This window comes from Bos indicus, chromosome 2 (assembly GCF_029378745.1).
Source record: "Bos indicus isolate NIAB-ARS_2022 breed Sahiwal x Tharparkar chromosome 2, NIAB-ARS_B.indTharparkar_mat_pri_1.0, whole genome shotgun sequence".
In the NCBI taxonomy this organism is placed as follows: Eukaryota; Metazoa; Chordata; class Mammalia; order Artiodactyla; family Bovidae; genus Bos; species Bos indicus.
This window is the reverse complement of record NC_091761.1, coordinates 85,791,109-85,805,956: the sequence shown is the minus strand read 5'-3', so window position 1 is coordinate 85,805,956 and position 14,848 is coordinate 85,791,109. Positions and strand designations below refer to the sequence as shown.

Here is a 14,848-nt window from a genome sequence, read left to right as displayed (position 1 = left end):
GCAAGCTGGCTTCCCTGCAAGAAGAAGGGTGGGTGGGAAGAGTGCAGGACCTTGAAAACCAAGCATGCTAAGGTGTCTGCCAACAGCCTGAGGGTATGGAAAGCCATGAAGGAGAGTGACTTGATTAGGCTTGTAGTTTAGAAAGATTGTACTGCCTGTGGGCTAGAGAATACTGCTACTGCTACTGCTAAGTCGCTCAGTCGTGTCCAACTCTGTGCGACCCCATAGACGGCAGCCCATCAGGCTCCCCCGTCCCTGGGATTCTCCAGGCAAGAACACTGGAGTGGGTTGCCATTTCCTTCTCCAATGCATGAAAGTGAAAAGTGAAAGGGAAGTCACTCAGTCGTGACTCTTAGCGATCCCATGGACTGAAGCCCACCAGACTTCTCCATCCATGGGATTTTCCAGGCAAGAGTACTGGAGTGGGGTGCCATTGCCTTCTCCGGGGCTAGAGAATAGACCCAGGGAAAACCAGCTAGGAAGCTAGTCCCAATAAGGCAGATTGATCTGAAGTGAGGCCCTGGAGACAGCTTCCCAGGTGGCACAGTGGTAAAGAATCCACCTGCCAATAACCAGCTAGGAAGCTATCCCAATAAGGCAGATTGGCCTGAAGTGAGGCCCTGGAGACAGCTTCCCAGGTGGCACAGTGGTAAAGAATCCACCTGCCAATGCAGGAGATGCTGGTTTGATCCCTGCGTCAGGAGGATCCCCTGGAAATGGCAACCAACTCCAGTATTCTTGCCTGGAAAATTCCATGGACAGAGGAGCCTGGTGGGCTACAGTCCAAGAGGTCACCAAGAGTCGGACACGACTGAGCACAAACAAAAAGGAGATTGGGATCAGAATAAGAGATAGATTTAAAAGATACAACAAAAATAGAACTGATCAGACTTGGAAGAGCCTCAGTTTTTGTTCTTAGACTAAAGGAGATCCATGGTAACGTCATTTACTGAGATGAAGACATAGGAAGAGGACTGGGCTTAGGGGAGCATTATTAGTTTTGTTTTTGGATATGCTGAGTGTGAGGTGACTTTGCCACATTCAAGATAGGAGTTGGAGAGTCTGGATATGAGGAGAAACGTTGCTGGCCTGATGCACAGAAATGCCTTTTGGCCAAAGACAAAGTGTTGTTAGCATGTGCCCAAGTGGAGCTGGTCAGAGCTGCTGCGGTTTCAAGGGAGTGGCTCAGTGGAGTTGGGAGAGGGCTGAGGAGGACAGGAAGGGGAGATAAGAAAAAAGAGATATCCCTCATGAGAAGTTTGGCTGTGAAGGAGAAGAGAGAGGGAGTTGACAAATTTTGTGAATTTACGTAGTCATTTTTCTGGAGGAAGGTTGAGACTGGTGCCTTGGATTCTACAGTGTAGATTCAGTGAGGCTGAAAGGCCAGCATCAAATGTTAAACATGCCCCATCAGGGGTTTCCCTTAATACCTCTAACCACTTCTCTTCTCTGATATTCCTTTGCAGCTTCTCTTCTCTCCTTTATCACCCATCCCTTTATGTTCTAAGGTGAATCTTACTTTCTCTCCTGTTTTTGATTTGCTTTTGCAACACAGCCATCTAAAAAAGTTGAAAATAAATGGAATTTTAAAAACCAAAGTGGAACAATGGAAGTCTTAACCCAGACCAGACACAATATTCATTGTAGCAACCCCTCACAGGAAAAATTTAAATAGCTTATTTCTAAATCACTGTAATAACTTAGCTCTTCCTACTTTGATCTAGATTTGAAAAGTTTTTTGTGTGTTGCTGAATTTTACAGTTTGCCTAGGAAAGCAAAGTAGGATTTTGAGTAAGCATTTAAAGAAAAAAAAAAAACAGTATATATTGAGTAGAATTACATTTACAGCTAACATTCCCTCCATTTTCATTCTTTTAAAATCAGAAATATGCCATTATTTATTGAATTTATACTTAGTAGCCAGCACTATAAGGGATATCAAAGAATTATAAGGCATGGCTAGTGCCCACTAGAAGTTTCTAATATAATGATGGAAACAAGACAAGTACAAAATAAAGTATAAAATGTTACAGAAGATTTATATCATTAAACAATTAAATAAATAGATGAATAAAATAAAAAAAGGAAGTGCTTCACTGAATCCCACTGATTATACGTGTTTTAGAAGGTCAAGGACAGTAAAGATCAAGAGCCATGGAAGGGATTTCCTGGTCTAAAGGATGGACCTTCCAACAAACTAACCCAGAAAATAATTTTACAATATTTATTTTAGAAAAAGACCATATTTCTTCAATTCTAAGATGTCACTTTTCACATTTTATTGATACAATAGATATAATAGCTAGCATTCATCTTGAATTTTGTACAAGGTACAAGTGCTTTATATGTGTTGACTTGTTAATATGGATCATTTCATTTATCGTATGGAAATATTTTACCTCCTCCTCCCCAAAAAAGTGCTATTAAACCATTGGTATAAACATAAACTCCATGGCTGTTTAGAATCCAGAAAGTATGGTGTATGGAGGAATAAATAGTGCTCAGAGATAAAAATGTATAAAAATACATTGACAAAACTTTCTAAGCTTCTTAGCCTTGATTGCTAGGCCCTTGCTAATGACTTTGTGAGGATCACCTGTAGCCCCGATACCCTTGAACAGTAGCTAATCTGTTGCATCAAAGGCCATATCAGCTTCAAAACTGAAAAGTCTGGTCATTCAAAATTCACCCCCTTTTGGCAATCATTTACATAGTTCTGCTTGTGGCTTTCACCTAGGCTGGGAAGGCGGCTCTGATTTATTTACAAACAGGGGATCAACTATCTAAACCATCAGTGTAAAGTCAAATAGATGATTATATTGGACTGGGTTTTGCAGGAGCAGTTTGTGAGACAGAGATTGGTAAATTAAGATTGATTGTTTTTTAGGGTCGCCACCTTTAGGGAATGAGGAGCAGCTGAATGTGCTATGAAGTTGTTGCATACGCCTTAGCTGATCCTAGGTGTGGGGGAGCTCTGAAATTAAGGTGTCCTGAATTGGGGTTGGGGGCTGGACAAAGGCTCCCTTGCACTCATTGGATATGAATACCTCCAGGGAGAGGTTGGAATCTCCAGTGTGGCAGTTACTCTTGGCTGAGGGCAGTTCTTGGGGTTGTTGCTGTTATTTAGTTGCTAAGTCGTGTCCAACTCTTTTGTGACTCCATGGATTGTAGCTCGCCAGGCTCCTGTGTCCATGGGATTTCCTAAGCAAGAATGCTGGAGTGGGTTGTAATTTCCTTTTCCAGGGGATCTACCTGACCGAGGGATCAAACTTGTGTCTCCTGCATTGGTAGGCGGATTCTTTACCTCTGTGCCACCAGGAAGGCCCATGGTTCTTGTGGGAGAAGACTCAAATGCAGGCTGTCAGCAGGTAATACTCCCAGGAATTGGGCTTTGGTCCTGAAGGTAGCAATTGGGTGGCATACCACAGCATTCACTACAGTAATGTATATTGTAGATCTGGAAATTCTGTTTTCTCAAGTCCATTGCTTCTTTTTTTCTATTATAAAGTGAGTTCCCTGGAAAGAACTAATATAATAGTAATATGTAGAATATCATAACAGTGAATAATGAGTTCATGGTTGGTAGTAGTATCAGAAACATTCTGAGCATAAAAGCAAATCCATATCTATATGTGTTTAGTCCAGTGAAGACAGACAGCTATCCCCTCAATGATGGAAGTGGTCCAATACAATCAATCAGTCTGTTACCAGGTGACTTGGCACTGAAAAATGTGCCATACTAGAACTCATTGGATGTTGTTGTCATTAGATATAAACCTCACTGCGGGGAGGCCTATGTTCTGAGCCCAAGTATAGATAGCCTTTATTCCTGAAGTCATGGCTACTTTGTATAAGCACTGCAGTAGGTGGAGCAGGAGACCAGCTTCATCAATTGTGTCATCCCCCTTGACTTTTTTTTTTTTTTCCCTTCCCCACCACCTTGACGCCAGGGGGCCATTTTCTGCTTATCTCTGTGGCCTCAATACCAATGCAAGTGCTAAGCCTCCAATGGTGGTGGTTTAGTCGCTAAGTCGTGTTCAACTCTTGCCACCCCATGGGCTGTAGGCTGCCAGGCTCCTCTGTCCATGGAATTTCCCAGGCAAGAATACTGGAGTGGCTTGCCATTTCCTTCTCCAATCCCCCTTGACTATAGAAAACTTTCTCTGAGTGAATGTACACAAATATCCTAACACATTGTGCCCACTCTTTAAAGAGCATCCATATACCTCTTCCTTAAACCTCCCTGTCCCAATACTTTTGCTCCCAAGTTATTGACCATTCAGGAAAACCGTCAGCTATCGCCCATGGATGAGTGTAGGTCTATACTTCTGGCCATCTCTCAATCTAGACAAAGGAGACGTACTGTGCTCTGGACATTCCTTGTGCTAAGATAATTTCCCTTCAGTACTACTGTCAGGGACATTCCTCATAGGAATGCTAATGCTAAAACAGACCACTTCCAGCTTCTGCCAGCATATGGAGGAGAACTGTATGTAAACCAGTTAACTGGTTGAAGATGAGGAAGCAATATACCAATAGTAAGAGCCAAAGGAACCTGAGTCACTGGCTAAGGCACCTAGTGCTTTCCAGGCCTGCTCAAGCTGTCTTTTACATACCACTTCTACTAGATGAAGGACTGCTTTTGTGCATGCCCAACCTTATGGGTTGATGGGTCAGATAACAACCGGTTCATAATGGGCAGCTGAGGTTGCATAGTCATTTGATGTCTCATGGCCAGTCATTCAAATTCAGTAGCCCAAGATAGGTACAATTTCTCAAATGGAGAATTGTTATCTGCAGAAGAGGGCATGGCTTTGTTGTGAAGCTAAAGAAGGCTGTATTGTGGGTCTTCTATCAGAGTTTTCCTTTCCCTGGTATACAATGTAGAAAAAGAAGACTCTGTAGTAGGACCTTATGATCCAGAGGAACCAAATTTGCAACTTTTAGGTATCACGGGACTCCTCTGGATCATAAGGTCCCATTATGGAGTCTTCTTTTTCTACATTGTATACCAGGGACATTGTTACCTCCATTTCATCAAATATATATTACTACTGAGTCTGAGTTACTTTAACCAATGAAGCAAACTGTTGAAGTCACTTTCAATTTATGAACTCACACACATTAAATCCAGACTTTCTGGTAAATGCACCCATACCAGTAAATTTAGCTCAATCTTTTTACTCTTTATTTTTCCTGGAACTTGACCAAGAACTGTTTGACCTTTCACAAAACCATGTCACCAATGACAACACCAGTGCTGATATGTGAGTTGCTAGTAAAACACATTCATATTGGATTGCATTTGTAATTCTCTCAGATTGGTTCTACATACAACTAGGTGCAAGTATCTTATTATCGTGTCTTCTGACAGAGCTGTGTTTTAGCATTTACTTATTGAAATACACATTAATTATAAATCGCTTTCCTTTTATTTTCCTTAATATACAATTAGGACATTATGTTGATTTGGAGAGAAATTTGCATAGGTAGGTAATATAACCTATGAATTTCATTTCGTAGTAATGAAAATGTTAAAAATACTAGTTATAAAAGGAGATGATGGGTCTGAAAGGGCTGAGAACTGCATGCCCCTCCTTTCAGATCAGGTCCCAGGAACTTATGTGTAGATATGCCCGTGATGAACCAAAGTGGATCTTGAGTACATCCGCCAAATCAAGCCATTTGTTATCACTCTTCTGAAAGTCAGCTATATTTAGGTAGAGAAGTCAGGGTCTTATTGTTACTTATTAATACAAAGCCATGAAGGATGGTATTAGTAAATAGACAAACCGACAACAGCACTGAAGAACTGCTTCACAGATGCAACAAAAGCAAACTATTTTGTGTTTGAGGGAGGCCTTGGAAAGAAATCTTTTTGTCTCTGTGCATCACTGAGGACTGTGGAAGCCAGGAGAGTGCTTTCTTGTCTGTGTGATCTGAATCCCAAGTCCATGGTTAGATAATAAATGGGAGAATGCCAAGCAAATGCTACCACCCTTCTTTTCTCAAATAGTCTTGGGGAGGCTCTGAAAGTGGGGAGGAAGAGTCCACATTTGATTTTTGAATTAAGGGTAGATAGGAAGGAAAGTTATGACCAACCTAGATAGCATATTAAAAAGCAGGGATATTACTTTGCCAACAAAGGTCCGTGTAGTCAAGGCTATGGTTTTTCCAGTGGTCATGTATGGATGTGAGAGTTGGACTTTGAAGAAAGCTGAGGGCAGAATAATTGATGCTTTTGAACTGTGGTGTTGGAGAAGACTCTTGAGAGTCCCTTGGACTGCAAGGAGATCCAACCAGTCAATCCTAAAGGAGATCAGTCCTGGGTGTTCATTGGAAGGACTGATGCTGAAGCTGAAACTCCAATACTTTGGCCACCTCATGTGAAGAGTTGACTCATTGGAAAAGACCCTGATGCTGGGAAGGACTGGGGTCAGGAGGAGAAGGGGACGACAGAGGATGAGATGGCTGGATGGCATTACATGAGTTTGAGCAAGCTCCAGGAGTTGGTGATGGACAGGGAGGCCTGGCGTGCTGTGATTCATGGGGTCCCAAAGAGTCGGACACGACTGAGCGACTGAACTGAACTGACTATAGTTTTGGTTTTCTGTTCAATGTAGGTTTATTCCATGACATGCCAGGCACGTAGATCAGCCTGGGAGCAGCACCCATCCACTTGCCCACTTAACTCTTCCTCTAGCAGAATCTCAACTCTTGTCACTTTCTCAGGGAAACCCATCTTCACCTACCAGTCTGGCTTGACTCCTCAGTCATGGATTTCTTTACAAGTATTTTTCCCCCCTGTCAACCCTTATCTCAGTCTGTAATTACATTCATTAGCGGTGATTATTTATGTCAGACATCTCCTAAGACTAGATATCTTGGATGTTTATGCTCCTCCTTTCATATTGTGTCTAGCCAGCATCTGGTGCAAAGTCAGCACTCAGTACATAGTTGTTGAATGACTAAGCGTGCATGCATGCTAAGTTTCTTCAGTCCTGTTCCACTCTTTGCGACTCTATGGACTGTAGCCCACCAGGCTCCTCTGTCCATGGGGATTCTCCAGGCAGCAAGAATCTGGAATGGGTTGCCATTTCTTTCTCCATGAATGAATAAGCATTTGCTCCAAATTCCACAAGTATTAACACTTTACTATGATTACAAAAATTACTGTTGTGTGTGTGTCCCATGCTCTTTGACAGCTGGGTCTTCTATCTGTTGAAGAGTAGGGTAACTGGATTTTGTAGAAATGAGTGAGTCAACTGGTGGAAACCCTCAAAAACCCAATTAATGCAGTAGTACAAGACCGTTTCTCCTGTAACGTTACTCCATCTTCTTCGTCCCTAAATCAAAACCCAGTGTTTGAATTTAACGATGGGGTTCTGCGTGTCTAGCTGGGAGGCAGCTGGAGAACAAGGTGAAAGGGCCAGAGCCCCAGGTCCCTAACCTCCACGCGTTTCACAAAAACTAGCTAAAGAATGAGTCAGGGTCTCCCTGTTAAACAAAGAGAGCACCAGCCTTGTGGTCCCTGACCAGGTGGGATAATTTGAAGCGCTGGGAGGATTCAGGACTAGGGAGAGGTTTAGAGGAAGGCGTGTGGTCCAATCTCCCGGTTTGAAATTGGCTACAAGTGAATGCAGCCTTTATTGCCCCTTGGGTGTATCCACAGGGAGTGCTCACGAGGTTGTGTGTGTGCTTGGTGGTGGGGGGGGGGTGGTGAGACAGGGCGAGGGGAGGGGTCACGATCAGCAACCCCCCACCCTTCCCCAGCCCGGGGGCCTCTAAACGTGCACGCCCTGCGTGGGGGCAGCGTGGGCGGCCCGGGGGCCCGGTCCCTATAGCCCGCGCGCAGTGTGCAGGTGCCGAAAGCAGGCGGCAGTCTGACCCCACCGTGGCGCGCCCGGTGCGGGAGCCGGCGAGCACCCCGAGCCGCGGGCTGCGAGGCGCGGCCGCGGGCGGCAGGAGGCAGCGTCGGCCCAGGCGGCGCGGCGGCGAGCGAGGCAGCGCGCGGTGATGTCAGTGGCGGCCCGGCTGGCAGCAGCCGGTACTTCCTGTATAAAGGCGGGCGGGCTCGGCTGCAAACCCTACTAGCCAGTGTCAGCCTCTCGGCGGGAGGAGGAGGAGAAGGCGGAGGAGGAGGAGGAGCAGGGGGAGGGCTGTCAAATTCGGGAGCCAGATTTTTTTCCCTTCCCTTGGCAATCCCTTCCGCTTCCCCGGCTCCTGGAGTGACATCTGCGGACCGGGGACCTGTATGTGTGTGCGCGCGAAGGAGCGGAAGAATGGCAGTGCTCAAACTCACCGACCAGGTAGGGGGCGGCGGCGCCAGCGGGCGGGACGCGCGGGCGCAGGGCGGCGCGGAGCCCCGGCGGGGGGATGGGGGCGCGGCACGGAGCGCGCCCGCGAGCTGTTTACTCGCGGCGAAGGGGAGGAGTGTGTGCGGCCGCCGGCTGCTCAGAAAGCCGGCGGCTGCAGCCCTTCTCCCCGGCTCGGTCCCCGCCCTGGGCCGTCGGAACTGCGCGCTCGGCTCGGCGGCTGGGGCGCCCCGGGGGCTGGGGAAGGGGCGCCGGGGCTCTAGCTGGGATGCGGGGGTGCGTTGTCCACGGGCCCGGGCTGGGCAGGGGGAGGGGAGGCTCGAGGTGCTCCTCCGGCGCTGCGCAGCTTGGGCTCCGCCAGCCCGGGCGGGCCGGAGAGAGGCTGGTGCGCGCCGCCGGGAGGAGGAAGGTGGATGGAGAGGGAGAAGGATCGCAGCCTGGGACCCTTTTCCCAGCCAAGCTGGAGACCGGCCCAGACCGCGGCTCTCGTGTGGTCGGGCTGTCTTTATCCTTTTGACATGACACCCCGACTTCCTCTTTGGTAGCCCAGAGGCTGTGTGCGTGGTGCACGATGGAGATCTCTGGCACGGCTGTCCCTAGAGGAGGTGAAGTTCGGCCCGGGGTTCCACTCACAGACGGTGGGCTACCCTCTGCCTGTGTTCATGAGCTTTGTCGCTTTCCGTCTAAGCCATAGCACGGGGTAGCTCTGGAGCCCTTTGCCTGGAGAGGTGGGGATGTTTGCTGGCTCGGTTGACGGTCCTCGCTGGAGGTCTGTGGCACGAGACACCCCTACCTTTGCGGACGCTGCTACTCTGAGGGCATTGACACTCACAAGCGCCCAACCAAGTTGTATGACAAAACTCTGTAACTCCTTCTACGAAAAAAGGAAACAGCTTCCTTTTATTTCTTTTGCCATTTATTCATGGATAGTGAAATGAACATTGTTTTGAGGTCCTCGTAGGCAGAGAGGCAGACTTGACTTTGACACAGGCGGTCAAACATGCCAGTCCTTGGTGTTTTAAACATCTCATACTTCTCAAGTGGGTTGCATCTGGTGCCTCCCTGTCCTCAGTATCCAGCCAGAACTTCCTGAGACTTAAGTGCAATCAATCACCACATTAATTTGTTCTCCTGCCTTTAGAGTCAAAGTTTTGCTTTGCTTTCTGTAAGTATTTACAGGCTTTTAAATTTTTCTTTTTATATGGGGGAGGGATCACTGAATTAAAATGAACGTTATTGTTAAATTTAGCAGGAGGAGCAGCTGTTAGTGATGAATCTATTTGTTTCCATTGGTTCCAGAGCTTTTAAGAGTACTTGTAAGTTGATATTAGTTTAGCCCTCCCCCCAACTCCCCACCTTTTAGTCACATACTTTGACAACTGTTAGACATTTGTTTTAAATCTTTCGATTTTAGTCTGCCTTGGTCATGTTATCTTTTGTTATTGCAAGTTACTATACTTCTCTGTTAATTTCTAAATATTCATCTTCAAAGTACACAAAATGCTTCTAATAGGTGTTGTCATTTTCACATACACAAATGAATTTTACATAGAACTTTAGAGCTGGAAGGGATGCCAAAGGTGATCTTCACCCAAATCCTTAATTTTTTTAATGAAGAAACTGAGGTCTAGACCAGAGAAGCATGTCTTCCTCAAGGACACAGCTCTTGACTTGCAGGGCAGAGATGCACTCCTGTCTCCTGCCTTCCAGATTCCTGTCCTTTCTTCTAGGGATGGTTGATACCTCCTTCTGTCTTGTCATCGGCTGTGTTGAAAGGCTGACAAGAAGGCATCCTCTGATAAATCAGGATCAACACTGGTGAAAAGCATTTTTTGATTTTAGAAAGTTATTCTCCAGGACTTGGCGGAGTAGAACTTTCAAAGAGTTTCTCTTTTAAAGTGTTTTTGAATACATCCCTACCCTTCCCCCAACAAACCAGTCTCCCTGTGGAGGGCAAGAAAGGGTTGTATAACGTTTATTTGATTCCATCTCGTGATGCATAACGGGAAACTAAGGAGTTCTGAGATTGATGGACACCTAAAAGTTGACAGCCTATGGGGCAAAGCCTGAGGGAGAGGAGGTGGACTGGGTGGGGTAGAGTGGTGAACAATTATGGTTTCTGGGAGGCCTTAGGTCCAGGAAGTGTGTGGTCTTTCTTGCCTTATATAGTCTTACCTTTTAGTTTGAAACTCTAAATTCTTAGAAACTGGTTCTTAACCTCCTCAGAGGCTTAAAAACCCTTTGCTTAAACTCCTACTACAGGAACTTTGCTTCACCGTTATGGTAGGGAGCCACCTGCTTCAGATCTGGACCTTAGAGTTTGTAGAAATGCCTCGCTCTCCACTCAGCTGTGTGTTAAAACAATCACATGTTAATTCCCTCTCATTTGTTTAATGCCCTGTTTGCAAGGTGAATCTTGTTTTTGTCAAAGTTCTTGGACTTTTAGTATGAAGACACATTTTTGTGTTAATAACCTGAATCACTAATTGTCTTGGCTTTTTTATTATTTAGGTTTTTGTTTGTTTTTGAGTTTTGTAATTTGTTTAATTGATGTAACTGATTTATAATAGATAAGTTTCATGTGTACATGAAAGAATTGACATTTCCTGTCCTGCTGAAACTGGGTGCAGGAGATTGCTGGCGATGGTGGTCACCTCCTCGGTAGTCAGTCCCTTGCTGACATCTCTGTCATGCAAGAGGAGGAAAATGCCTTTTCCTGGCTCTGTTTTGGGTGAGTTGAAAGGAGGAAGGGAGAGGCAAGTGTGGGGTTTAGTTTTTTTTTTTTTTTTTTCTTTTTTCACTATGAAAAGGAACTAGGAGCTATTGCTGCAAATAGATTTGGCATTGAGCACTTCTGCATTTGTAACTGTGTCTCTTCTGTTTTCCCCTTCACACAATAGACATCATTTTTCTTACAGCTTTAGGGGGACTGATCTTCCTGGTTTGCCAAGTCTGATGGGTTTTCAAGGATATGGGACTTTTGGTACTAAAACCAGGAAATTCTAGGCAAATCAGGACAAGCTGATCACCCTATACAGCACAGAACACACTCACCTATGTAATAACATAACAAGGTAATTATTTCCTCATTGATGGATATTGGGATGTTTATATATTTGTAAAGTGAGATAATTTTAAGTTTGGGAAGAATTTCTTTACATCTAAATGTAATACATCTTAGTTAAAGATAGATGTGAAATTCCTTGCAATATTGAACTTTATGGGATGAGGGGGGTCTTCTTTATGTCCTATAGTGAAGGCATTGCAGTGATTTTAAGAATGTCGTATCTTCAACCTAGCCTGGTGCCCCCTCCCCAAAGTTTTTCAAAGTTCTGAAGCAGAATGGTAAGTTCTGTCGGACCTTTGAAATTTTCACCATTCTTTCCTGAATTTGCTAGTGACAGCAGAATGCCATCTCCTTCTCTAGGACTCTTGCTGTAGGTGGCCCTTTTTGGAGCTTCCTGCCTGGAGGCCTTCTGGTTTGGTGTCCTCTTGCCAAGTCCTGGCTCACATTTTAGTCACTCACCTCCTTGCCAAAGGCAATGGCTGGCAGCTGTGGCAGTGGCAAGAAACTGGAAATCCTGCAACTTTGAAAGCAGCGTTTCTAGCCCATAGTGTGGGGCTCGTTACATATTTTACTGGGCTGCCCTTGTCCTCCCAGCAGCGCTGGGCTTATAGCAAACTCTGTGTCCAGTCCTGCCTTCAGCAGAGAAGGGAAAATAAAAGCTTCATTCTTTGGACCCTTCTCTGGTTGTTTTGAGATGCAGTCACGTGGTTTGGGGAGTGCACTTGAGGACTGGTGTTTCATGGCCGAGACCTAATAATGGCTTACATTATTGTGATCTTATTATATGCTGGGCCCTTGCCGTGAATCATCTGTCTTAATCTTACAGCCATACAAGGAGGTAGGTGGTGGTGTGATTCCTGCTTTACAGATGAATAAAGAGGCTAATTGACTTGTTCGAGGTCACATGCCCAGTAAGTGATGGAGTGCAGTGTCCTGCACAGCAGTCTTGATTGCACAGGTGGGGCTCTAACCACATGGCTGTACTTACAATAGTTGAAAGGGCAGTGTAGCTGAAGCCCTTACAGATGCCCGCTCTTCTTTACCGGGAAGCCATCAGGTGAGCCAGACTCCCACAGTAGGTATGGCAGAGTCAGGAGCTGTTCTGAGGTCTCTGCTCCTGCCAGACTAGTGCCTGGCTTATCCTATTTGCCTTTCACCTCCCTACCCTAGAGAATGATGTGTTGATTGGTGAGTTGGTGATTTTTTTTTTTCTTGGTCATTAGCAAATAAACTATGATCATTGTAGAAAAATCAGAAAGCTAGATAACCAAAAAGAAAACCTGTTTAAACCATCTGAAGTCTCTATATCTGTATACTCAGAGCTACTCTTGACAGCTTGATATATTTCCTTCTAGTCTTCTGTCTAGGTAGCCAGGTGAGAATTTAAAATTTTCCACCTGATGATATCTTTCTCTTGAGCGTAAAGGTTATACCTATGATGTTTAGACCAGTGGCTTTTCCAAATAAATTGAAATTTATGCCTGTCAATAAACTGGCTGCTTTAGTGTAAATACAACAGCAGTACACAAGGTCTAGCCCTGGATTGACTGAAACTGTTTTTAAGATTTCAACTTTTACTTCCTCTTTTTCTCTAAACAGAGAGTAAATATAAACTCAAAAAAGGCACACTTGTTTGTGCCAGCAACAGGCCTGAAGCATTTTTTAAAAAGATTCCTGTGTCGTCAATATAATGTGAATTTTTATAGGTGAAAGTAGAACATGAAATAATTTAAAAACAGGGGCTACAGAGATCTGATAATCTGTGGTTTCCAAATTGCATAAACTATGGTTCTTTTTGTTTTTTCCCAAGGAAAATTCCATATTGAAGCTCAATATATAATAGAGGTTGGTGGGAGTAGTAACAAGGCCCTTTCAAGGATTGTTTGCATTTAGTATTATTTGAAAACGCCCTGTAAAACTGCTGGTGACTGGGTCAGTTTTTTTTTTTTCCCCCTGAAACACTATGTACTTCAAAAACAGATATGTGTTTATGGTTGATTAGGAGTTACATAGAACATGGATGGCTATATTATTTTGATTCAAACTGGGACACCTTTGAGAATGATACAGGGTACTATTAAATATTAGGTTGAGGAAACAGGTGTGGCTGTCCCCAGTGAACCTGGACACATGGGCACACCACTTAGACTGTGTTTGCTCACTTCAGACTTAACAGTAATAGTGAGACCAGTCACTCTCTTTCCAGTCTGAAGCAGGTATAATAAAGACTATTTTATGACCTTATGTAAGGCCAGAGTTGGAAACTGGGTTTGTTCTCATGTATTAGTTCTGACCAGTTAGCTAGGAATGGGTGGGTGTGGGGGGTGGGGAGGGGAGATTTCAGGAGGAATATGTCAGAAGCACTGTGGCTCTTGCAGCCAGAGATGGGGAAACTGTGATGATTGATAATCATTGTTTGCTGTGGACATAGGATAAGGGAGAGGTGACATATATTGTGCCTTAGCCAACCCTTGGCCAGTCAGATTAACCTCTGTGGGCCTGCTGCTGCTGCTAAGTCTCTTCAGTTGTGTCCGACTCTGTGTGACCCCATAGACGGCAGCCCACCAGGTTCCCCCGTCCCTGGGATTCTCCAGGCAAGAACACTGGAGTGGGCTGCCATTTCCTTCTCCAGTGCTTGAAAGTGAAAAGTGAAAGGGAAGTCGTTCAGTCATGTCCGATTCTTAGCGACCCTGTGGACTGCAGCCTACCAGGCTCTTCTGTCCATGGGATTTTCCAGGCGAGAGTACTGGAGTGGGGTGCCATTGCCTTCTCCCTGTGGGCCTGAGGCTCCTCTTTATAAAATGAAGGGAGTGGACTGGCTGCCTCTCCAGTGCCCAGGCTCCACCCCCTTGCTGTGTGACTTAGCCCTCCATGGGTGGTGGTGGTGCTGGTGGTATAGTGGTATAGATAATTGTCTAGTACTCTGTTAATTGGGCCAAGCAAAGAAAATAATCATGTAGTCCACCTTTGGGCCATTTTAAGCTGTACTAAGTCAACGTTTGCTTATATTTCTTGGTTCTCGTTTGTCTCTAATCCCCTCCTTCACACCCCTGTGTAACTTTCTAAGGTATCTTTTTTTTTTTTTAATTTTATTTATTTATTTGGCTGTTCTGGGTCTTTGTTGCCGTGTGGGCTTTTCTCTAGTTGTGGCAAGCGAGGGCTACTCTAGTTGTGGTGTGTGGGCTTCTCACTGTAGTGGCTTCTTTTGTTGCAGAGCATGGACTCCAGAGCACAGGCTCAATAGTTGTGGAGCACTGGCTTAGTTGCTCCGCAGCATGTAGGATCTTCCTGGATCAGGGCTGGAACCCCTCCTTGTCTCATGCAACATTTAATCACAGTTGTAACCTGTTTCTAAAGATTTCTATGCTAAATTGCTTTAATTTTGCTTTCATTTATTTTTAAAATAACTCGACTAGAAATACAAAGATCTGGATTCTACTCATGGTTCTTTTTCTCATAGTTGTGT

General features: G+C 45.0%; 1 protein-coding gene across 11 annotated transcripts in view; it reads left to right on the top strand.

The window, feature by feature from the left end:
* The first annotated feature begins 8,071 nt into the window (after nucleotides 1–8,071).
* Nucleotides 8,072–14,848, top strand: part of ANKRD44 (ankyrin repeat domain 44) — a 320,547-nt gene continuing 313,770 nt past the window's right edge. For 7 of the 11 annotated variants that reach the window (XM_070769741.1, XM_070769786.1, XM_070769735.1 and 4 more), the window contains exon 1: nucleotides 8,073–8,309. In XM_070769741.1, the coding sequence (XP_070625842.1) occupies nucleotides 8,283–8,309 (27 nt within the window). In that variant the 5' untranslated portion in view covers nucleotides 8,073–8,282. Of the gene's footprint in view, nucleotides 8,310–8,407; nucleotides 11,390–14,848 lie in introns of those variants that run through there. The other 4 variants (XM_070769783.1, XM_070769730.1, XM_070769790.1 and 1 more) reach the window with 2 other exon arrangements.